Below are 26,184 nucleotides of genomic sequence, written 5' to 3' on the forward strand. Positions count from 1 at the left end.
ATAACCATTTGTCTATAGTTAAATTTGATTACTCAGTACACATTCCTTTTCATATCTTGTGGATTCACTACATCTAACTGTTGCCAGTTACAAAATGCCATTCATTTTCAGGACTCAAAACTCTAGATAATAAATGCTTCATCAGAAACAGATAGAATGGAAGATCAATTGTTAATTTATCCTCAGATTACTGAAAGCCTTTGATCCACATAACAGGCTAGAGTAAGAATTTGGAATTAGATGGCACCTTTAACATGCTATGTGTCCCAACTTGCTTTATAAGCAACTAGGGGATGGTAAGGTAGTCCAGTGATTTGTCAGGTAAAGCAGCAGATATGTTCACTATGTTGTGCTCACTAGTGAAACTCACATTTCCCTCATCCACACTGGAGAAAGACTATTAGCTAGGACACCAGCTCACTACTCTTTTCGAAGAAGTGCAGTGGGATCTTTTGCCTCCCTCCTGGCTGTGCAGGTAAAGATGGAGACCCTGGGTTTGAGATTTTCCCCCAAAAGATGGAACCTAGCTCTCCTAAGTAGCCTGTTGTTGGATCACCATTAAATGTTTGAGGCCAAACTTCACTGACAGACTGAACATAACCACTGGCCTGGAAGACTGAATGCTTTCTGCTGAATTATATTACACCAGCACAGACAGAGATGCACAGATTCATTGCAAGACTGGAGACATGAAAATCCCAAGGTCTGACAAGTGGCTGACACTTCCTTCTTTTTTCTAATGTGGAAGCTGATGTCACTCAGCTTCCCCCTCCCCACCTCTGTTGGTAAGAGAAGAAAAAATACCTACCTCTAAAAAGATATTAGAAGGAGCAGTTAATACTTGTAAAGTGCTAAATATTGTCATAAAATTATCTTACTGTTGGTCTGTCGGAGAGGTTTCCTTGTCGGATATATTCTATAGCAGCCTCAGCAGAGGTCAGGCAGTATCCCAGTTCATCCTTTGCTGAACTGCAAAACCTGAAGTTTTTCATGTAACTCAAATTTGCCATCCTAAAGTAAAGAAAACACACTAATCCTTAAGGATTCATGAAGGTGTGGGGTAGAGGGGCTTAATTTTTAATATTGCTGCTCAGTCTACTCAGAGAGGGGAGAGAAGTGGATGGAACTAGAAGCCAGTTCACATTCTCTCATCACAAGGAGCTAGCAGCCATATTTACAGACCCCTGAGCTTGTTCTGAGCCCTAGGAAGGAAAACAAAGGAAACTTATGCCAAGAACTCCATGGAGGGATGTGACCCACAATGAGAATCTAATATTTCACTTCCTTTTCATATAAAACTACATTATGTTTTGGGTTATTTTAGTATTTGTTTGAAACTGAGAAGAAAGGGGAGAATAGAAAAGGCTGAACCAATTGTCCAGCAAGGGAAGATAAGATCTTACATACAAAATGACCTTAAACTACTGGATGAAAGAATGAAGAGTTCTGCAAAATATGGATACATTTAGCATTCAGTATGGACACACTTTCCAGGATTATGAGGCGGTGCTAAATTCTATGGTACTTTAAAACATAAGCACTTCATTAATTTTAGATGCCTTTTTTACAAAGAAAAAAAAAACACTGTTAAAAGCCACATCTAAGATCGCAATGCTAATGCAACTGTTACATTGCAAGTACATCTAAATGCATGATTCATGCCTTTATGGATACTGGAATTAGATATTAATAGTATGTTAGATATTATCAGTAAATAGTTAAGTTAATTTCAGTAACATTCTAGTTACGTTATCCCTCAGGATATTGATTAATCTCCAGGTGTTCCACACCTTTGAATGTCAAGTTCCCCAGGAACTAAACTGGGAATTGAGGATTGGTTCCTGGCTGCTTTGAGACAGATGAAGTCAGGAATTTTGGTATGAAGTAGGTCACATCAAGAAGTCCAGAAGGGGAAAAAAAACAAGCAGCATTTAATGCGTGATGGAAGAGCTATAAAAAGGAGAGGGAATGGAAGTAAGGTTTACAGCTCTTTCCCTAGGGACTGGAGATAAGCAAGTTCCTTTTCATTGCTGAGTGTTAAAGATTCCTTCAAACCTAATTAAGAATTTTTTTTAAAGTAGTTTACAACAAACAGCAAGCCTGTCTTGTAGAGCTAGCTGTTCTAGAAGCATCTATATTTATTTATGCAGCAACATTATGTACAAGTTAGATATGTTCGTACAGTAAAAAAAAAAAAGTTACATACCAGTTAGGAATCTCCGTTTTTACAAGCAGATACAGCAAAACAGAGAGAAGATCATCTGCACACATGGTCTCCATGTTAACTGAAGGAAATAAGAGTTTATAAATAGGAAAAACTTTAACATAAGCCACAATAGGCCAAAGACAAGAGCCAGGACTGAATGCACATTTTAATATTTAATTAAAAATTTTGAAACTCATTTCAGATAGAAAGGATACTTATTCAGTATTTTCTACTGAACAGTATATTCTAACTATATTCTACTGAATATACTCAACAGGACCCACCCAACAGACCATGCAACTTCTAGATGACCCAAGAAGGCCAGCCTATTCAAGAAGTGTCAGCCTATGGTAGGGTGCAAAAATACCCTGGAGTCACCTCTGCCAAACTCTTCCCTCACAATAAGTAAAGGAAGTTCTAGGACTCTAGGGTTTTCTTAACAGGATTCAATATAGCAATACAACAAGAGATAAATACAGAGGAAAGGAGAGGAGAGGCATGGACTGTGGAGAACTACTGCCCCCTTTTCACTTGAGGGGGAGTTTCTTACTTCAGTCCCATTAAACAGTTTGGTGTGACTATACCAACATTCAATATCTGACTTTAAGGAGGGTCATGTTTCATTTGAGGGAACTTAATTTTACATCTTCAATGAATTAACAATGCAATAATGGGAACAAACATTTATCTTCTAGGATTATTGTTCCACAGTTTTATTCTATTTTTAAGTTTTGTAAAGAAAGTCTCAATCAACTTAACATCCTTTGCGGGTCAGTGTATTTACAAGATTATGGTGGACAGCAAGACAAATGTCAGAGTGTTGTAGCAACTCCTTGAAGAAAAATATTCCTCTGCATCAGAAAGAAAACTTTAGCAGAGAAAAAGCCTAAGATATCAATGCAAGACAAGTATTTCCCCCCCACAATAACTATTACAGGATGTTTATGCCCAAGGTAAGTATATTACTTCAAGGGTCTGTTTTGCCTAGGGTGACCAGATAGCAAGTGTGAAAAAAATATCGCAACAGGGAATGGGGGCGGGTAATAGGCACCTATATTAAAAGCAACCTATATTAAAAGCAAAGCCCCAAATATCAGGACTGTTCTTATAAAATCGGGACATCTGGTCACCCTAGTTTTGACTGTTGTACTTAATATTCTGCAAGCCAGACCCTTAGTATTCTGTTTGAACATGAATTCTTCCATATATAAAAATAATGCATATAAATTTGAGTGTAAAATGCTTTCAAGATGAAAAGTGCCACATATTAAAATTACCAGTTCATTGCTTTGAATACCAACCTCTTTGGCTAGGAGACTGCATAATAATTTCCACTACTTTTCGAAGACAGATCAGCTTCTGTTGTGGGGAGGTACATTTATTCAGCTGACCCAATTCTCGCTTTGCACGTGGAATATTAAAACTATAAAATATTTTTGAAAGATAAAGGCCTTAGTATACAACCCAAACTTATGAGTGTATTAAGTATGCTTGTGCAATTGTTCAAATTTCAGGCAACAACATGAATTAAAGCCCAAAAGGGTGCGCACACTTCTGTACACCCATGGAATCAGGGAGATCTGCATGTTTGCTCCAGGGCTGGAGCACCCACAGAAAAAAAAAAGTGGGTACTCAGCACCTGCTGGCAGTCCCCCAATCAGCTCTTCCCCCTGCCCCAGTACCTCCCACCCACCAGCGCCTCCCCCTCTCTCCAGCCTTCCCACCCACTGGTGGCCCTGCCGATCAGTGCCTCCTGGTGATCAGCTGTTCAGGAGGCACTGGGGGCAGGAAGAGGAGGAGCGACAGGGCTGGGGCACAGCAGAGATCAAGCACCCCCAGCACATTAGAAATCTGATGCCTCAAAGCAAAATTAAAAAAAAAAATATGGAGAGAAGCTTTAAGAAACGGGAAGCAATAAGGAATTAAGACAACATCAATGAGGCAGCTAACCCAAGCTTGCGCCCTCAAACCCTTTACTTTTTTTTATCTTTTGGAGAAGTGAGAACATTGCAGGGGCTTGTGCAGAAAGAAATGGACTTCCCTCCCCTGGAGCAGTGAGCAGATTTGGGGGAAGAGTTGTTTTTTGCCTGACCTGAGACCTACTTAACTTTAATCCATTCCTGCTGAAGAGTCATTTAGAAGCCTCTCACCATGCAACTCTCACCTGAATTCAGGCTTAACTCCAATATCTTTTTGCTGGAGATCTTGGAGGCTTCTTGTAATTTTGTTAAAGGCTGCATCCTAAGCAGTGAATAAAACAATATTTTTAGAAGCTGTACAAAAGTTTGTCCATCAGTCTTGCGTGGATTAATTATATTAAGGAAAAAAACAAACAAAAACAAAAACCACACACAACCTTACCTCACTTGCCTCAATAGTTCCCACATATTTAAAGATCAGATCATAAATATCATGATGCACATACATCTGGGGAACAAACACCACAGTTTAGGAAGGAAAAGGAAAGAAGAGAAAAATCACCCATTGATGTTTTTGCCCAGCCTCAGAAACTTACTTCAACTGCTTGTTTCATCAGATTCATCTGATGTTCCTGCTTTGCAAGCATCCTCTAAAAGATATGGGAATTTATGCACTGAGTTAAATACATTGTCTAAACAATAGGCAGCTATTTTCACAGTGCAGATTTACTGAAGTAGTGCTTACCAAGTGAGAATCCCTCAATAAATGCTGGAGGCATTTGGTGTAAAGTGCATTAACAGAATCCTGAAAAATCAAGACATGAGATTTTTAAAAAGTCACTATGTTACTTAGTATGAGCAATGCAATGCTAGAACTCAGACAAATCCTGATTATCTCATTCAGGCAAGTAGTCCCATTCAATTAGTAGGACTTGCTGAAGTGCGGAGACAAGCAGGATTTGATTTTTTTTTTTATTATGAAAAAAATAAAGCAAGCTACCATAATCCTTTATGACTAAATACCCCACATTTTCACAATTCTATTTACAAAATATTTTGTTACATGAAAAGCTTTAATAAAATAAATTCAAATAGTGAATTACCTAGATACACACATTTAGGTCAAAATTCTAGGTTATCAAAGGTTAAAAATGAAATACTGACTATGTAATGTCGTAGGCTTTTTCTTTCATGTTCTTTAAAAGTCCTATGGAAAGATGCAATGTGTTTGTCAAATCTTTCAGAATGTCTTCCCAAAAAATCTCTCACATCCTCAATGTTTTTCAGGGAATAAGAATTTGATGGGGTTTTAAATTCTTCTGTAATGAAAGCTAGCAGTTAGTGCACCACAAAACAGAGGTTCTTTTTCCATCTCTATTGCAGATGCCATTTATCTAGGCAACTTAACCATCACTTACAGCCAAAGCAAGCTCGGACATAAGCAAGCTCAGCCCTCATTCCCTCCAAACCAGACTTTAACCTTGCAGTTTTCTACTGCTCTTCTGAAGGTGCAGTAAAAACTGGACCAAAAAAAACCTCAACAAAAACCCCAGTACTCCTTTACAAAGGGAAGTTATTTTCAGAAGCCAGATTAAGGTTTTATGGTTTGATTCCATATAGGACTGACTCAGACTCATTTAAACTTATTGTTCAAATCCAGTTTTCACACTTCCCTCCCAGTTATTAATTCACTTTCCCTAATGCGAGTTTCATTTATAGAGTTTACCAGACCCTCTGCAAGACAAAATGTCAAAGTAGTTTTATTGTAAACTGCTTTTAGGGACAGCATTAGTTTTTAGAAGTTTCAGTTTTGCTTTTTAAATTTTACTTTACCTTTTGTGAGCAGCGACGACTTGCCAAAATTCTGCAAAAGACTACATATACTGCTTTAAAGCAGTTACTCTGGCAATATCTCCCTAATCTTACCTACAATATCTCCAATCCAGAGCAGGAGAGTGTTCTTACTCAGATCCATGTCAAATGCAGACAGTTTAAGAAGAATTGAAAATTCTAATACTAAAGTCAGACATCACCAAAAGAAAAACTGCTACAAAAACCAGGTATAGACAACTTTTAAAGATGGCAACTGATCACATCATAGAGTTTACCCTAATCTCAAGATTACCCTAATCTCAGTAGAAAGGCGCAACACCATTAATAAGTGATACAAGTACTAGTTTTAAACAGAGTCAAGACAATAAGCTGCCAGATAACGACCTACTTGAAATTCTAATTCCATGTTGCATTAAAAACAAGCATTTCATAGACCTGACTTTCAATTTAAATTGAGGCCATTTAAAAATATAATTTTATTAAGTCTTTACTACATAAACCTTGGCCAGTATATTTTTTTTAAGTCTGCCTCTTTCCTAGCTATGCTATCAACAGCAATAGCATGCCAACTAAAAAAAATCCTGAGTTTTCAATCCAAAGTACTGCTTTGTAAGACAAACCTAAAATTATACTGAACCCTATAAAAATAGAGGACTGCCTTATTGCACACCAAAGCAGACCAACTGTTTGTGTTTTCCTGGCATTTCTGTACGCACCTAAGATTTCAGATTCTTCCAGGGGATGAGCTATACACAATAAGCTAAAACTTTCTTCTTTTTCATTGTAGAATGTTTCCTCAAAGAGAACAGGTACTGAGAGATGATGATTAAAACCAGTTCCTAAAACAATCAAATTTCCCTGGATAAAGATTTCCTGAAATTAAAAAAAAAAGAAATCATAATATTGAGCAGAAAAACAGAAAAGCTGACAATTGTAATACATAGTTCTGTATACTAGGAAGAGAAGGGGGTATCCTTGTAAGACCAAAAAAACCACACACATTAAAAAAGTTTTTGTTTTTGTTTTTTTTTGGTCAGAGACCCTTTCATATTCTCATTGCTTCAACAAGTCAATGCTGCAGGGAGTGATTTTTTTATTTTATTTTTTAAATCCACATTCATAATCTTGGATAATCCTGTGTCTCCCCTCTGCCCCCAGTTTGTGTACAGTATTGTTGGTCTCTCCCCTTTCCCTCTTGTCTATCATGTTCCCAGGCAGGACCCCTCCACCAGATATGTATTAACAAAGGAATACCTTTCCATTTAAGGTCTGAAATTTTTCTTCCACTGGTTTTAAAACATAGGAATCAAATTGGCAGGTAGAGAGACTGCTGCTTGAAAGACTCCCTTTGCACGGTACTAATATCTGGAGAAAGAATAAAATCAGTCAATCGCATGCCTTTGTAGGAGGAAATTCAGTGTGCCAACTGCTTCAAAATCAAACAATCTTTGTTCTACGTTCCTCATCAAGCACTCTTCATATCAGACCTGTAACAACATTTGACAGTGTGTGTCTACAGTTACTTATTTTTTTTTTAAAAGGAACAGAGCCCGTAACCAAGAATCCCGCTCAACATCTTAGATCTCTCTCACACACACGTTTTCTAATTAGCTGCAAGAGATAGGAGATGATCAGAGCATAGATTCTAAGTATAGCAAGCTGGGGACAATCAGAGCATGTTGTAAGGAAAGGCAAAAAGCAACACCTCTAGCAAGACCCCCAGCCATATACATATAGATCTTATATTGCTGACATTTTTACACTAAATTAAAAACCAAGACTAAGCAGTTTAAAGTGTTCATTAAGGCATTTTCCTAGACCAAGTGAAAGACCACCAGAAAAAGGAACAAAACATGCATAGTGGGACCTCTTCCCATTAACAGATTAGTGGAGCCTTTAGAGCAGTGGTTCTCAGACAGGGTTCCGCGGAGGCCACAAGCAGGTTTCGCAGTCTGCCAAAATAAATCGAAGAGCTGGTCTGGCATTAGATTAGCTGGGGCCCAGGGCAAAAAGCCAAAGCCTGGGCCCCATTACCTGGGGCTGAAGCCCAAGTAACTTAGCTTTGTGGGGTCCCCTGCAGTGTGGGGCTCTGGGCAATTTCCCTGTTTGCTATCCTGAACCCTGGCCCTGGTTTTTAATCTACTGGATATGGAGAAAAACAGTTATGGCACTCCTGGGCCATGGAGTTTTTGGTAGCATGTGGGGGGGGGAGGGGGTGGAACCTCAGAGAGAAAGAGATTGAGAAACCCTGCTCTACAGTGAATTATGGAATCAAGAGGAGAACATTAATAGTACTGAACTATACAATCATTTGAAATGAAGTAGTCTGTTTCCAGCTTGTGAGAGAATTTAGTGCTCATGGAAGGGTGCCAGATTGATGTTCCTGGGAGCAGTCAATCCAGCACCAGACTCTTCATTCACAGGATACAGCACAGTGATATGCCAAGCTTCCCTCCCTCATGCTGCCCAGTCATTGTGCCTCAACCCTGACCTGGAAGAAACATCTCTTAAAAACTAGCCTCTTACCCATCACCTTGCTAATCCAATCCTCTACATCTCTGCCAGTTTGTACTCTCTGTGGTGGATTCATGATGCAAACACACAGTGCCGGTGCTTGCCCCGAAACAGGAATATTCCCCCCTCCCAATACTAAAACAGGCAAGTTCTTACAATTAAAAAAAGTGAATGGGAGGCCCTCTTGGGCTGCTTAAGGCCCTAAGCAATTGCTTAGTCTGCTTATGCCCAACGCTGGCTCTACAAATATAATTACTGGGAGTGGACTGAGGCCACTAAACCGCAGCGTGGTGAAATGTTAAGAGCCGTGACTTGCAGTTGCTACTATCCTCACCAGGATTTGAGCTGTCTGAAAAGGTTTTAAAAAGGAAGAAAAGTCTGCCCCCTTTGCAATCAATCACAGTACAGGGGTCGACTGGAGAGCGCTCTTCTCTCGATTTGGCAGGCCTTCACTAGACCCGCTAAATTGACTGCTGGTGGATTGATCTCAGAGCCTGGAGACTTAACTTTAGAGAAGTCTTCCTACATAAGACTGATATCTACCCTTCCCTACCTCCCACCCCCGCTGCCATCCACCTCAATACCAGCAAGGAAGTTATATATCCTCCTCTCCAAAATGTGCTTAGTTACTGCAACTCAGATGAGTCAGTCACACAGAAAGAAGCTAATTTACTCAGTCATACAGAGAAGAATTCAGTATTTCAACAACTACTTCAAAAAACAACTTAAAACTTAAACACTGGGATCACACCAGTTTCTACATTTAAAAGCAGCACTTCAACAAACTAGCTAAATGCTAATCTTTGACAGGCCAATATTTCTCTCCAGTAGAACAGTTATACTAATGAGGTAGCAGTACCATTCTTCCTTGCATTCCCAAGTCACTGCCATTTGGCTACTTGCCACACAAAGGTCAAAACCACCAGAGAGCAAAGAAAGGTAGTCTTAAAAGGAACCAGGGCAAATGGCATATTAGCTCATACATACAAATTTGCCTTCCTACCATTAAAACTACCTGGTGAGTATTTTGATCCCCTATTCTTCCATCAAGAAACTAATTTAAATTGGTAATACACATGCCTAGTTTTCAAATAAAAGATATTGTCACAAAGTACAACATTGTCTATTCCTGCTGTCTCTGGAATAGGAGAAATTGTAATTTTTTTGAACTAAAACCCTTTCAGTATTGAAAGATACTTTTTACAGAAGCACTTCTACTCCTCTTCAGATAAAGAGCACTCTCTCTGGAAATATTAACACTGCTCACAGAAACAAATGCTTTTATTCTGGAGGTACAAAAAGCATTAGCAGCAGTAGAATCACCTCCGTAAGGAGGTCAGACCTAAGATGAGCAAAGCAGCAGCAGGTACCATGAATTTTGACAAGTGTAAGTTCTGCAAATGTTTACATTTCTAACAGCATCACTGCAGTTGCAGACATTCACAAAGAACTCTGATGGGACTCTAAACAATGTCCACTTCTCTACATTCCTTTGGTACGCAATTTAAAATAAATAAAGTATACCTATTACCTCTTATTTATTTCTTAACAAGCAGAAGATATTACTGAATTAAAAGTATGGTAAATTTTAAAAAGGAAAAAAAAAGTTTTTTCGTTTTGTGCTGCCAACATTTAAAGGTTTAAATGGAGCAGTTTATAGAAACTTAACAGGCACAGTGTCAAAACATTTTACATTGAAAGCTTGTTCCAATACTGTGCAATGTCCTCCTACACTAGTCATAAAAAAACTGGATACTGCACAGGCCCACTTGTGTATGCAGACAGGGTTAAATTTTAAACTATTATTAATACTGATTTAGGACACAGCCTGTGTAAAAAAAAAAAAAAAAAAAAAAAAATCAGAGTTGTGCCTCTCCCCCAGTTGTAAGAACTACAAACTTATTGTTTTCACACTCAACATTTCCCCTCAAATCCCCTGAAAGTGGCAACCCCAATATTTCAGTTTTCTTGCTCCATGTATTCTACATACTGCAGGTCACTCACACACATTCAACAAATAGTTAAGTTTTTGAACTCTGAACACCGCTCACTGCAGAAATGATTTGACACTTGCATTAAAAAAAAAAGCAGCTATCAGGGCTTTCTTCAAGATTTTAAAGATAAATAGGCCGACTAAATTTTTCCTGTGCCATTGCTAATGGATGATCCAAAAGACCAAAAATAATTATTTAACCGAATAAAACACTTTTGTAGGCTTTGGAATTAGAGCTCATCCTCTAAATAAGATTCTATGTAGCTAATAAAAATAGAAACCAAGATCATTTAGAAATATTGGCCAGATTGTTGTAGAGAGCAGTAAAATGATTAGCCTTGCAAGCAAGGATTACCCACAGGCTGTGTTTATGCTAGGGTATTTCCCCTAGCTGGAAACTGGCTCCTGGGCCTCTGGCTGCCCTAATGGTTAGTTCCCCTCTTGCCCTCAAATTAAGTGCTGTTTTGTCTAGACCTGCTTTAAAGAGGGTATAAACACCAAAGCACTTAAAACACCTACAGCTGCTGGTGTTTCATTTACATTAACACTCTCATCAATGGAACTGCATCACTGTTAGCAACACTTGGAAGTTATAAAGAAAAACCCTAGCATTGACAAGTACATTTGCATCCTACAGCTAGGCACTTCAAAAAAAAAAAAAAAAAAAAAAAAAAAAAAAAAAAAAAAAAAGATACAGTTTATATAGCATCCTTCATAGGAGTCATAGGTCACAACCCCTCATCTAATTTTACTAGCACTTGAAAAGCAGGAATAAACTGGGTTTTTCTTAATTGACGTTTTAATGCCATACCAGATTTGGCCATACTGATTTACAATATAAAAACATAATTGCAAAAATGCTTCGGTTCCCAGTCTCTCAAGGTCATAATTATGACCAACAGTACAAGTTATTCAGACCAGCAAGGAAAACTAGAAGCTAAGACTTGATAAGAAGAGTTCCGATAAGTAAAGATCCATCAAGTACAGACCGCCTTTCAGTAGTACATTCGACAGCCACCTGGAGTCTATAAAACTGACCACAAACAATAGTGGCATGATATTCATAGCCTCATGTCACAGAAAATGGAGGTAGGTTGTTGGTCAAAGGACCATTATTCTCTTCCCTTACAAACCAGGGACTTCAATGTGTTCATGAATACAAGAGTGCCAATCCCATATTTTTAAAAAAAAATGCATTTATATTTTGGGTCTTTCTGTGAACCATGACGGTAAGAATCCCCCCTAGAGGGTGGAAGCCCCATCATATATTCCATCTACTACTTCATGCATATATTAAAATAAAAAGAATGTAATATACTTTATGTATCTCAGTTTTGATCTAGTTTGTTGGCTTGCTCTCACCCTTTCCTAAACTTCAGTGAGAATCTGAGAGATTTTATTGCTTCTGTATGTAGTCAGTCAATTTAAAACAAGCTCTTTACTTACAATACCATGCAATTCTGCAACTTTCCTGCAAAGGTCAGGACGACGTTTCTGAATAGCCAAATAAAAAGGATTTTTCAAGAGATCTTCATCATACATAGCCATATGGATGTCAGAGATTCCAAAGATATGTTCTAGAAGAGATACAAGTGTTATTACAGAAGTTAAAAACAGATATTTTATTGTTTAGTTTTCATATTCAGATGCAACAACATTTGGGAATATAGAAGAGGATTTTTTGTATACTTCCTTTCATGTTTAGAAGTATAATAAACTACCCTCCTTGTCTCACATCAAGATACAAAATATGTGGAGCTAACTTTAATATAAAGTGACTGATACAGAACCATGGAACTTCATACAAAAATCAATCATAATTACCCCTCTCTAGTTCTTCCAACTGTTTACACCCATGTGTGTGTTAAGGTAGACTTTATGCTACTGGGACAAAGACCATTTCTTTTAATAATATCTGACCACCACCTGTTTGGAGCCTGAATGCTGTTATAATTATAAATAGATGATTTCAAACAAACCAATCTACTCAATTTCAAGCAAAATTATAAAGAGTTACTGCAGTATGCTGGCCGAAACAAAAACAAAAAAGCCACATTAACCTTTAACACATTCATTACTGCTGTAACAACTTGTGTACCAAAAACCACTTCTACCATTATTCTTTGTACATATAATATAATCTGTCTAGTTATGTGGTGCTGACATTCTTGTTTATTTTAGAAACATGGACATACACACAGGCAATATGCGTATTCTGTACACAGACACCAATGTAAATTGCACAACAGTAATACACAGATATTTCCATTACACTATCCTCAGCTATCAAGGGGGAAAAGTCACTTAAGGAAAAAAATTTCCATTATATGAAATAGTGCAGCATTATGAACCAATTAATCAAATTTTAAAGTGAGGCACACAACTAAGAAGTTCTGGATATAGTTGTCGATGTGAGTGTTTCTCAAGCTTTTTGATACCAATGACCAGCTTGCTGTCTTTCCTAAACTCTGTCAGGGAAATCTCAGGAACCTGCATGGGTCCACGGACTGGTCGTTGAGAAACACTTGTCTATGTCGTCATCTCTTTTAGAAATTAGCCAAAAATTAATTCCTACTTTCAAGCCTGCCCTTCTCCCTATGAATATGGACTAATGGTGCTCTGAGACAGCCACCACTAACAATAATTACAACTAATTAAGTGTCCCATTCTACCACACTTACACACTATGAAGAATACCTTACCTCCAGAAGTAATCCCATTGATTCAAGGTGAAAGAATTGGGCCCAGAGAGTCTAAAAACATATTTTACCTGATCCATCGTTAATACATTTGTGAACCAATCCTAATGAATTCAGGTTTTCTAACATTCAGTTTGTCTATGAGCTGATGTCTGATGGAAGAAGTCCAAAATACAGTATGCTTTTGGTAAAAATAAAAAGGTCCTTATTATAACTGAACTAATGCATGAAATAAAATTCTTTGTTTCTAAAGCTGCAAAAACTCGATGGCTTCCTAGGTTCTAATTCTCAACAGAAATTCTACAGTACACGTTTCACAAACGTGAGGTTCAGTGACTCATAATGGGATGCCTCTGGAATGACTTCAGAATTTTTATTTTACTTATAGGATGGAAAGGAGGTCAGTCAAGATTACAAGTGCCTGGGACAAATTCCTAATGTATTCCTCCCCCCTGCCTTTATCCCTTACACAGAACTACTACTGTTGCAGAGAAAACTATGCTACAAGATACCCTTTTATCAATGTTCTCAACCAAAATTTGCATTCTATAGTATGATGTCTTGGCAAGTCTACACAATCCCCTTTGCAGAAGGTAACAGAAGTTTGTAATGGGATTCCCAAGTTCAAAAGAGGCTAGACTTAAGACCAATAGTTCACTCAAAAGAGTGACTTAATATGGAATCTTGGCGCTATCCACAACATTTAAAGGATATTTTTAGTTTAGATGAGCTTTCCTAACTTTAGCACATTAATTTCCCTAAAAATATAAGAGGGCCATTCACTCACCCTTTTCAATTTGACAGAGGTCATCTGTGGAAATGCATTTCCATGCATCAGACAAACATCAGAACAGTTTGAAGAGCTCTGCCCATCTACAACTAATCTATATCAGATATCTTTAGAAGCTGTTCTATCACTGTTCACAAGGCCACAGAGAAAAATAGCAACATGATCCATGATAAAATATAAATTATGGCCAGAGCTTGAGTTTTGCAAACTGTCACAGCATCTAACATGACACTTAGATTAGTCCTGTCACCTCATTCCTTCCTATTGTTCATTACACACTTGTTTCTCCCCATCTCAAGTTAGAATGTAAGCTCTTTGGTGCAGAGACAACGTCTTATGTGTTTGTACAGTCTGACTGGAGCCTATAAGCACTACTGGTTATAACAGGGTAGGTCAGAGGCACTCTCCAAAGCAGGTGGCAAAATAGACTTCCTCTTTATAAATCAGTTTTTCCTATTTCCAATAAAAAAACATAGTACCTAGTCATGAAAAAAATTCTAGTACAGTACTGTGTAGACCATGAAGCAAAAACAAAATGGCACTATTCACTTAGTGTAGGACGATAAAGGGAGAGATATTTATTCTAATTTTTTCTATATGTACAGCATAGAACAGGTCACTTATTGCTCTAGGTACTCTTTCAAGAACCTTTAGATTTGAATTATGCTATCCCAATGTATCTGCCCTCTTTCTCCCCCATTAAACGTTTTCTTCATTACATGCAGTTGCAGTTTTAACAAATTGCATTTTAATAAAATGCTAGATATTCTCTCATACTTTCACACTATTCATATTAGTGAGCTGTGAAATATTCCCCCTCTGCATTTCTTTGTTGTATACCATGCTGGCAGAAGGGCAATGCCTTTCCTTGAGGCTCCCTTGGGTCCAGAAAGTGCATGTGACAGAAAGATGCGAGTTTCCAAAACAGATAGTGTAACTGGAGGCTAAGAGGCAGCTACACGATGCATCAGATGTAGCCTTATGAGCCTATACCAGACTCAGAGCTCCCCCTATTCTAGGAAGAGTTAGTAGTGCAGCCTATAGTGAAGCTTACCCGATACTTTGCATTGCAAGACCCTTTTTTCAGTTGCTTATAGCTTAGCCAAAGGATAACCATTCAGGCTGAATTTTTCAATGCTGGGTATCTGCCTTGGGCTGAACTCCTTCAAAAGGCTTCAGCTAAAATAGTTCAGCTGTTCCCAAAAATTAGATTAGGGGAAAAGATTTAAAAAAAAAAAAAAAAAAAAAAAAAGACATCCTACAGCGGTTCCATGGAAAAGTTCTAGCAGCTCCATGGTTCAGACCACAGACTTGAAACTGGTGTAGAATGGGAGGTCAGTCAGCTCTAGCATCAGGGATGTGCCTTTTGCCCAGAAAAAATTTGCCCAAAGGCCAATAGCCTGGCCAGTCTCAGTTCATACATATTCAGCTGAAAATTATTAGAGTTGGGCAGCTAAATTCTCTGAAGATTTTGCCTGCACTGAGCATGCTTCAACAGCTCACCAGGATTTTCCCTGCAATTGCTTCTCCCATTACTACAGGCCAGGGCCCTGGAACAGAGCAGAAAGATATTCTCTCCTATGCTCTCAAGGTTCCCCCTGCTGGCACCCAGGAGGCAAAGAAAAGGAAGCCACCTGACTCAAATGCCACCTGGTGCATTCCCAGAGTACTATCCATCCTGTGCACTGAATGAGGCAGGGGTCCTGTGGGGAAAAAAAATTAGTATGAGATCATGTAATTAGAAATGATAACATAAGGTTACATATGCAATCTTAATTCAGATATTTCCTAAATTTGTAGTGCTTGACTTTGCAACCTTAACATTCATTTAATGTAGTTTTTGGTGTGTTATTTATAATTAAGATAGGATCATTATAGTTTACCTGGGCTAGAACCTGCTTCTCTGATCCTGAGAAGTCTTACTTGTGTAAATAATTCACATGTCTGATCCTATTTAAGTTACTCATGGGAATAATATTTGCCAAGACTATCATGTGGGGTTTTGCATGGACAGGATTAAAGGAGAAGAGATTCACATGTATGGCTCAATCCAGAGAGTCAGATTTAAATTTATCCCAGCAGCAGCAATATTAAGATACATGCAAAACTAAAAAAAGTTACCCTGATTTTAGCTCTCATATAAAACCGGTTTCTTGTCTAAAGATTCAAACTAAAAAAGTTACACGGATCTCAGCAGGAAACTAATTTGGGTCTATGTTCTAATATCATGTATTTCCCAATGTACGCTATTTTAACATTTGGCTTGCCAGGAACTATTCTTATTCATAAATAGTTGAACTGTTTAGTCGTATGCTACTGCTAAACAATATTTCACAAGCTATAGAAAAGCTCCAAGAGCATTAATACGTTAAGTCAAGAAGCTAGAATGCAGGGTTTAAGTTTCCTATACCACAAAGGCTGGGAAAGAGAAAATAAAAATTGGGAACACAAAGTGTCCTTCAGCCAGTCACAGTTTTTACTTAGTTACTTTTTCAGAAAGGTTACAAAAAAAAAAGTTCAATTTCCTTTCTACCATAGATCCATGGAACAGAGTTTCAGATTTCTATCTGGAAGGGAAGACTGAAAAAAAAGCTTTAATTGTCCCTTTAACCATGTGATAAAGCTGATCAGAAACAAGAGGGAAGTGTGCCTGAGAAACCACACCATCTCCAACCATCATATCCCAACTCATGGGCAAAATACAGATTTTAATTTATGAATATAGATAGCTTAGATAAATGTGCTGTTTGTAATCCGCTGCCTGGACCTAAAAAGAACATAATACAAATCCAAGACAGACTAGAGTGATTTAAAATCATTTTGATTTGACAGATGGTCACAGGAAGAGAGTTCAGTGTGCTGATCTTACTTCAGTTCCCAGCACATCAGATTACACATCACAAATAACTAGCTCTAAACCGCTTAGTGGCAGTGGCATAGACTCGTTTGCCATCGGACAAGCAGACTTCTGAGCATGGTTCACTGTGATCTAGAGTGCCAACAAAATGAAATGATACAGATGAACAAATACATATTCAAAAATAAAAACCAGTTAAAACACTTCTGTAGTTAAGATAACAAATGTATATCGTGCCTTAATAAAGGAATACAAAACTCACAACATACCTTGGACTTCAGAATAGAATTTATCCTCTGCATGACACCCCCAAACAATATCATGGTTGAGAATTTAAACTTTGAATATCTTAGCACATTAACAGTTTCCACAATTATAAAACTCAGTCCCCTTGGGCTTGAACAGTGTTGTATTGCTGCACAGGGGGTTAAATACTTGCAACATGGTCAAATGACAGTTGCTCTGGGAGCCACAATTCTGAATTTCCTTCCCCTCATTACCTCCTTCCTCTCTTTAGCCCAGTTTCTGTGGGTAGGAGTCCTCAGCTATTAAGTGATATTTTGGTATTTGATTTTAAAGAAAAAAAATAGTAATAGAAAAAGGTTGAGTTAATACATTGAAATATTTATTACACCATGTGGAGATCAAGAGATTTGAATGTGTCTGTATGGAATTCAGTACATAAAATGTAGTGTGGAAGAAAACGGTGGAATGGATTGCCTGTGCAGTTTTTTTAAACCAGGAACTGGGAAAGACATTTTTTCTCATTAAAGGGAAATTTTTAAAAAAAAAAAGTTTTCATTTGAGTTCTGAGACATGGTAATCATCTAGTCCTATGACAATTTTTTGGATTCACTTATCAGAGCAGCATTGCACTTCAATACTAGTGCTTCTACCATTTTTTGCACTAAGACAAACAGTTCCACCATAGTTCATTTTTACTCGCTAAAACATTTAGTGACATTTCAGGCAACACTGGCCCTTTAAAGCTACATAATACAGTGTGTACCAGAATAACTAACCTGTACACTTGTCACTGCAGTAGCTTCAGATTTGGCTGCTACTTTGCTTTGTGATAAACAAAATCAAGAACATTTTCATGCCACTCTTCAAGACACTTGCACAGTAGGTACAGCTGAGACAGGTGGAGAATGAATCAAAGTATGTTCTTGGTTGTTATTTGAAGGAAACCGGTCTAATATTAGCGCAGATCTGAATAATGGCCGAGGCTTTGAGTTGTGTACCAATTTTCAAAGTTTTCAAGCTATCTAGATGAAAAACAAAAACACAACCCCTCCTCTGAAAAAACCCATCCTTATATTGTCCCAAATGTTAGATGATGGTACTCAACACAAAATGTTGGTACGTCTGAGCCAAGGTTTGTTATATATCATATAAAACAGAATTAACAAGGGTTTTCAATGATTCAATAAGATAACTTAATCATCATAGGACAGGGGGCCCCATTGGTAAACTAAGGGTATGGGATTTAGCAAGTAATTCTCTATAATGTCTTTCAAGAGCTACATTTTCCAAACACATTTGCAAGAGTACTCTGCCCTTAAAAACAAACAAATAAATCGATATTTGTCTTTGGATTTTAAGAATTTTCTACCTGTCATTTGACAATTACATACATTTGACTATAACAAAACTGTGGCTGAATCTGCAGTAGAGGTACCATCTGCGATGTGGTATTGGAAAACATGGTCACCAACTTAAGGAGGTATTCTGGAGAAGAATGCTATTCTTATTCTTCCATGTAATAATACATGTAAAGATCTGTGGTCAAGAAGTATCTGACTACAGGTATTATCTATTGCTGCCTCTAGGTGTAAATAAATAGTCAGAAGCTCCTGAAACATTACATTTCCTCTTGACAAAGGCAATCCTTCAACCAGTTGTCTCCCATCTAGTTTCAGCCAAGTTTTTCTAATCTAAAGGTCCGATGCACTGAAATAAGTAACAACTTATTACTGAAATGCATCAGACTTTTACATGTAACCCTTTCAAAAGTATAAAGGGACGCATAATTTGGATAGTCATAAGCCTATCACCATCAAGTCACATAAGACTTTAGATCCAGAGCTAGGGCTTATCCTTTTTCCACCTGACTAGGACCATTATGCAATTACAAATCTTTGCTTACATGTAGTTCAAGTTCACCTAGTGTCATTGCATTCCCATGCAAGATCCCACATACTTTGGCTCAACCTTCCTAGGTTAGCATTGCCTTGAAACTGGTAGGCAGCTACTTAATTGATCTTGGGTCTTCTATGACAAATTTCAAGAAAGTTTCTGAAGATAAATACCATATGTTCTAAACTGTATCTGTTTGTTCCACTATGATGGTATACGTTACATTTTTCTCTTTTTTCATTCTTTATGGGGATATGAGAATGTATCTATTTCAAGTTTCAGAGTAGCAGCCGTGTTAGTCTGTATTCGCAAAAAGAAAAGGAGTACTTGTGGCACCTTAGAGACTAACAAATTTATTAGAGCATAAGCTTTCGTGAGCTACCTTAGAGACTAACAAATTTATTAGAGCATAAGCTTTCGTGAAAGCTTATGCTCTAATAAATTTGTTAGTCTCTAAGGTGCCACAAGTACTCCTTTTCTTTTTATCTATTTCAAGTCACTTAATTCAGCAAGGCATCTAGCTGTTCCTTAAACCAGGGGTGAATGAGGTGTGGAGACTGTGGCAATTAAGTTTTCTGGCACTCCTCATTGATAAATAAGTACTCTATGTTGCAAAACAGCATAAGTTACTGTACAGTGTAGGGGTCAGTACTCACTATTACCATTTAAGTGACTCTAGAACACCCATTACCGAAGTATATAGCTACCAAGAAAATTTTAAAATTATAATATAGTCAGCACAGTATGAAATATTCACTACTCACCACTAAAAACTATTAGATATATTTTCAAAGCAGTCAATTCACAGTATTTTACTAATTTATAACAAGTGTTCAAGTTTGTCACATTAACTTACTGTTAATTTGCATATACAGTTATAAAAAGCCCCAGCACAAATCCTCTCTTGGCTCAACAGCTACACTTGCTACAAAGCTTCCTAAACAGTTCATACTCACTTAAGTGAGCTCAAAGAGAGAAACACAACCTTTTACTCTACATACTGTATCATAAGCTTTGGAAGGAAGCAAAATGTGTTGATACTACTAACCAATGAGTCTGATTCACCTTCTGCATTCTCAAAAAAAATCTAAGATAGTATTATGATTAAAGCTGCAGAAAAGTATCAGTTCTCCTAGCCTGATAGAAACAATATTTACTCATGGGAAAAAAAGTTTGTACTGTCTGAGAAATAATCAGCAACAACTATTAACGCAAGTGGGACCACAAAAAAAAAAAAAAGAAAAAGAAAAACCAATAACCCTGTGTTAAACGCAAAGACCTTTAACCCCGTGTTTATATTGCATGAAGTTTAATCCCAACATAATGTAATGTTTTTCCCCCCAATTAATTCAAAAATATATTTGGAGCTCTTTCCCCAGCCCACGGGACAATCAGAATGGAGACTTCCAGAGGGCTAATTAAGTCACATGTTTGGACAGAAACCTATAGTTTGGATCCGATATCAACAACAGAGTTGCTGTGTCAACATTTAAGACGGTAAACGTTGCTATATCGGAGAAACAATTACAACATTCCCACCCAGAGTCCTGCGCTGTGTTGAAGGTGGAAAAAGCATTTGCATGTTTCCCTTCTGAAACACGTTCTCTCTGAACACACACACTCTCTTTGCAACCGTGTCTCCCTTGAAGCGTATAAAAAGGAAGCCAACCGAAGCTCTGTGTACAAGCCCCACATGCCTGCATTACGCTGTAACTTAACTCCCACAGAGAAGCAACAGCACTGCCAGGACACAGAGATCTGGAACAAAACATGCTTCCCACTCCCCCTCCATCCCATCTCTTACGCTGGGGGAGAAGAGGAGGATGGAAGGTGGTTTTCGAAGCTTGAGTTCACAGGCCTTGGTAGGAAGACAATTTAAAATGAAAACCATGTGACAGCGGCAAACCCCGTTTTCAGTCACCCCCACTATTAAGGGTGAGCTGGGGGCACCGCAAGGACAGCTACAGCCCTCGAAAGTGCTACCCTCTGCCTCAGGAAACGTCTCGGTCAGTGCTGACAAGGCCACGAGAAGGGGCCCCACTTGCCCAGCAGCCCCCAAAGTCATACACTCCCTCGGGGGGGGGGGGAGAGAGGAGGGGGAATGTCCCCACAGCCCGATTTAGAGATTCGGGAGTCAACGGGCACCAGAAAATGTACTTACTTACAAAGATAACATTGTTTCACTTCCTCCCCAGACACAGAGAACCACCAGCAGTCCAGCCCAGTTCCCCCCAACTGCTGTGCATTTCAACCAAGCCCTACCAGGATCCGAGCGGGCGGCGCACCACAGCACCCCAGCTGCGCCAAGCCAATGAGCCCCGGCTTCTCCCGGGATGGAGGCAGCGTCCACTCAATCAGCAGCCTGCGAAGGCGGAGCCGAAGGACGCCGAGCCGCACGGCGGCTCTATTTCGCTGAAAAGAGAAACCGCGGCGCTACTTCCTGCCCGGCACCACGTGACTCCTCCAGGTGCTCCAGCTGTGCAGTATTTAATGTCCACAGCTGAGGCGCCGGCTTGGTATTGGGCAGGCGAGTTCTCAAGCGCTGCAGACTGGCCTCTGGTCACCTGGCACACATGGGGGCAGCACGCGGGCTTTAATTAAAGGCTGTCTTGTGTTTAGCTCTGTTTTTGATTTTTTTTTCCTGGCGATTCGGATTGGTGCATTTAAAAACAACGTGTATCTGATTTTCTTGTACTGGAGCCGCCTGCAGGAAACCGCAGCTGTTCTCCATCTCGGTGTGTCTGGAGTAGGGACTGAGGCAGTCCTCCCTCGGATGCTGAATACTGTGCGCAAAGGGATGCCACTCACTCCCCAAACTCCTCTCCCGCTTGCATGGACCGTAGGAGGATTTGGAGCCGTGTGAGCGGTCGGAAGGGACTTGATCTAAGTATTTGCATGCGGGATCCGAGCTCCGCTATTACCATGCGTGTTGGTGACATCTGGCGCGGGCAGCTCCCTGGATCCGATAGAGGGTAATCTGAACTGAGCCGCGGGAGGTAGACCAGCGGGGACACCAGTTCACCGAGCGAGCAGCCAGGCAGTTAGAGTCCGCTGGCTGGGGCACTGGTCTGCAGCCTGCCTGAGCCATGGTGAAGGAGGAATGCAAAGTGCTGCTCGATGCGCTCAGCAAGGTGACTGCTTGCTATCGGCACATGGTGCTGACCATCGGGGGCACCTCGGACTCGCAGAACCTGCGGGAGGAGTTGAAGAAGACTCGGCAGAAAGCCCAGGAGCTAGCAGTGGCTAACAGGAACAAGCTCACCGCCGTCCTGAAGGACAAGACGGTGAGTAAGGAGGACAAGACTGAATTCGAGAGGCTCTGGGTGATCTTCTCCACTTGCATGGAGATCCTGGAGATTGACATGAAGAGAGCCCTGGAGCTGGGCCAGGAGTTCCCCCTTAACGTTCCCAAAAAGCATCTGATCCAGACGGGTATGAGCGGGGGAACCTCTGGGGTGGCCGCCAGGGCTATGAGCGTCCAGAACATGAAATACGAGGCTGAACACAACATCGACGTAGTGGATTTGAAAGACCTGGAGAACGAGATCAACCAAGTAGGAGAGATGATGTACGAGATGGAGATGAAGGTGAATGTCCCCCAGTGGACAGTAGAGGCTAAGCAGGACCCTGGGGCTGAACTCAAATCCACCATTAGCGTGGGCGCCTCCTCCATTGGCGTGATCTCCGTGGAGGAAAACAAATCCTTCTGCGATATCAGCAAAGTTCTAGCTGGGATCATTTTCTCCGCGGTGCTCATTATCGCTATTGTCTTGGCGGTGTGTGTGGTAAAACTCTCATAGGCTGGCTTAGTGTTCCTGCAAGACAGAGCCACTTCCTCTCTCAATCTCTCTCTCAAGTATTTCATGCGGTATGGTTCGCTTCAGGATGGGTCACTTGGAAGAGCTGACAATTTAACATCTTGCATATAAAACAAATCTGGATGGCATACAATCTGATCATGCGTGGAGCATCTGGATGTATGTGGTTTTAGTTTGTTTGAAAGCTCTAAAGGTACAGATCAGCCTACAATATAGGATGACTTTTTGCTGGTTTTGTAATGGTTAACTGTATGCAAAGTATCAGAGTATTATCACCACAGGCTATAGCAGGGATTTGTCTGCTATTAATAGATGACTGTTCTCAGTAGCCTGAAATTATTGTTCTTTAATAGGCTCTGATGTTCATTGCCGGTCCATGTTTACAAAGTAGTTGAGAATTGCACAGGATTTGGGATCTAAGGTAGATGTCTGTGGCAAAACTAATGGAGGCGTGAGTGAGTTTTCCTCTCAAACACAGGATATTCTGCCCAGAAGAAAAAATAGAAAATCCCAGTAAGAAGATGTAAACAACGTCTATTTTATCTTAATTCTTGGAGAGTGTGCAATCAATGTTTGAAACCAAATGCACTGTTTGTACAGGCCCTAATTGCACTTTTTGGCATGGCACACATTAATAATCACTCAAGGCAATCAAAATCTTCAAAGTAGATGGAGAGTATCTTCTCTAGAACAGCATTCACAGAGAGATATTAAAAGGCTCCATCCCTCCCTTTTATATATCTCCTTTTATTTTCCCAGTAGAAAAGCTGATTCTTGCTACTTGTCCAAATTCTTCTTTCCATGCAAGTGGTTGGACTTCACATCAGCTGCAATATTAAATATTTATCCAAAATTAGAAATAGCAATTTCTAAAACAGGTTGTGGCAAACTAACAAAATCATGTAAAGTGAAAACCGATGCTCTAGCTTGTCTGCTTCAGTTTCTGCAGCACAAATAGAGATCTAATCTCATGTTGACCTCTTACTGTTAATAAGATCTATATACATATCTGCAGGAATCGAGAGGAAACTAGAACTGCAAGGCTCAATCCTGTTGTTTTTATTTGCCTGATTAGTCCAATTGAAATGACTGGAAATGCAGAATTGGGCCTATAATTGATCTCTTTAATTGGATGCCTGTGCAGTTTTGTAAGAACTGAGCATAAAGACTAACTTTGACATTTTTTTTCTTTTTGATTGTTTGCATGTAGACAGTTTAAACTCTTTTCCCTCCCCCAATAAAACTGTGAGTACTGACACAACACTGATTTTGAAGAGAATTTCTGTGATCTCTCGCATAAAAATGCATGTATCCATTTTTTAAATATACAAATTATGTACATCTGTTCTGATTAGAGTAGACTTGCTCCTATGCACACAGATTCTTGAGGAGCTGTACAATGCCAGGGGCATAGATTGTACTGTTCAGGCAAATATAAAGACAAGGCACTGCTTTATAAGGTGTAAAGTGATAAATTAGTGACTCCACTGAATTGAGCATAAAGGGCACATTACTAAACTTCACCATGACATTTGCTGACAAGAAGTTACTGGGCATATGCAGTACTAGTGTGTATGCGTGTTTAAACAAAGTCATGTTAGCTTTCTTAATAAAACATCTTTTGTGATTCAAAAGATGGCAAACATACTTAAAATATTATTATTAACCATGTTTATTACACTCATGCCTAAGAGCCAACCACGAGTGAGTCCCCCATTATATCTAGGTACTGTACAAACACAGAGCAGTAGATGGATCCTGCCCTGAAGAGCTTACAATCTAAACAGACAAGATTGGAGGAAGATGCTCTGACGCACAAGCAAAATGAACTATGTGATGGAGGCAAAAGTCATTTTTTTGGGGGGTGGGGTGAGTACTCAGAGGGGATAAGCTAAATAGGAACAGCGTGAGGGGACAGGGAAGAAGAAGGTAATGGGACAGGTGTGGAGTGAAGCTGAGGTGAAGAGACTGAGGGAGGAGGGGGGAGCAGGAACGTTGGAGCAAACAGCCAAGCAACACAGGAGAGAGAAAGCACGATCAAAAATGTAGAAAGTTCTCCAATGGACCAAAAATCCCTGCTTTGGTTGCTTCTGCACTTATTGACTGGAGTTTCTGGTTGGCTACTCCACAGTTTTCTCCTCATGCCCCCAGAGTTTACCCTTTAAAATTTAAGACCTAGTAAAGTTAGATTTTTGGAGCGCAAATAAAAGCTCTTGTATAGGTTCAAATATGACATACAATGTTGTAGCCATGTTGGTCCCAGGATATCAGAGAGACAAGGCAGGTGAGTTAATATAGTTTATTGGTTTCAGAGTAGCAGCCGTGTTAGTCTGTACTCGCAAAAAGAGAAGGAGTACTTGTGGCACCTTCAGCATCCGATGAAGTGAGCTGTAGCTCACGAAAGCTTATGCTCAAATAAATTTGTTAGTCTCTAAGGTGCCACAAGTACTCCTTTTCTTTTTATAGTTTATTGTACCAACTTCTGTTGGTGAGAGAGAGAAGCTGACACAGAGCTCTTCAGTCTGGGAAATATCCTCAGAGTATCACAGCTAAATATAAGGTGGACCAGAATGTTTAACACATATTTCAAGAGACCATTCATGTTGAAGTGGTCAGTTAACACTAAATGGAAACACTAATCCATGCTACTACAGTCTGAATTTAAGGCCATATATTGACCTTGCTCAGCATGTGGAATTCTCATAGATGCAAATGTGAATTTTGCGTATGGTCCAGCCCAGGCTAAGATTTTGTGTGTTATAGGGATTCACAGCAAGGCAGTGGATTTTTAACCAATACAGTTCACTTATTTTACTGGGGTAATTTTGTATGTGGTTATTAATCTGACTGCTTAATGGTCACAAACAGATTATTTTGAGAAGAGAGAGAAAGTTTGTATTTTTGGTGCTATTGTTCCAGTCTGCCTAGATGGAGACTTGCTGAAACTGCTGTGCATTGTCTTACAAGTGAAGGTCTTCTTCACAACCATAAGGGCTAAACAACTTTTCTAAAAATACACACGCAAACAAAAAATTGCAGGAAAACCTTAATACTATACATTTGGATTGCCACCACCAATCATTAGATATTCATGTTCGCTGTTTGCACTCTCCCATCATTCAGTTTACAAGGATCTAAATAAGAGCTTATCCTGTTTTCCTTGCACACCTTTTACTCCTATTGTGCTCAATTAACTTTGGTAGGAGTTTTGGTTGTCCAAGGAATGCAGTTTTGGTATCTGGTGGATAATAAATGATAATATCCACAACATTAATTGTCTTGAAGTCCTGAACTGTGTATACTGTCTGTCTTCAGTTAGTTGTATAAGTGTTTTAATAGTAAACAATTTGACATTTTCAAAAATGAGCCTCAGGTTAATGAGTTGTAAATCTGTAGTGTATACAAGACACACGGAC

At 39.3% G+C, this 26,184-nt stretch overlaps 2 protein-coding genes across 2 annotated transcripts in view; one reads left to right on the plus strand and one right to left on the minus strand.

Annotated features, from left to right (window-relative positions):
• The window catches only part of ANKRD27 (ankyrin repeat domain 27), a 76,651-nt gene extending 59,729 nt beyond the window's left edge, over positions 1–16,922 (minus strand). The window contains 13 exon segments of the mRNA XM_043494972.1: positions 879–1,011; positions 2,207–2,285; positions 3,508–3,629; positions 4,371–4,447; positions 4,568–4,633; positions 4,722–4,775; positions 4,871–4,930; positions 5,290–5,444; positions 6,675–6,831; positions 7,213–7,323; positions 11,912–12,042; positions 15,589–15,657; positions 16,824–16,922. Coding sequence (XP_043350907.1) covers positions 879–1,011; positions 2,207–2,285; positions 3,508–3,629; positions 4,371–4,447; positions 4,568–4,633; positions 4,722–4,775; positions 4,871–4,930; positions 5,290–5,444; positions 6,675–6,831; positions 7,213–7,323; positions 11,912–12,042; positions 15,589–15,631 — 1,188 coding nt within the window. The 5' untranslated portion in view covers positions 15,632–15,657; positions 16,824–16,922.
• A 4,460-nt stretch (positions 16,923–21,382) lies between these two features.
• On the plus strand, positions 21,383–24,031 carry LOC119841164 (regulator of G protein signaling 9 binding protein). The gene has a single exon (XM_038368350.2). The coding sequence runs from the start codon at positions 22,037–22,039 to the stop codon at positions 22,748–22,750; it is 714 nt and encodes a 237-aa protein (XP_038224278.1). The 5' UTR covers positions 21,383–22,036; the 3' UTR covers positions 22,751–24,031.
• Positions 24,032–26,184: the final 2,153 nt, after the last annotated feature.

The sequence above is a fragment of the Dermochelys coriacea genome, chromosome 12 (assembly GCF_009764565.3).
Source record: "Dermochelys coriacea isolate rDerCor1 chromosome 12, rDerCor1.pri.v4, whole genome shotgun sequence".
NCBI classification, from domain to species: Eukaryota; Metazoa; Chordata; order Testudines; family Dermochelyidae; genus Dermochelys; species Dermochelys coriacea.

Excerpts from the sequence above, each read along its gene's own strand:
- LOC119841164 (XM_038368350.2), top strand. The coding sequence starts at position 22,037 with ATGGTGAAGGAGGAATGCAAAGTGCTGCTCGATGCGCTCAGCAAGGTG.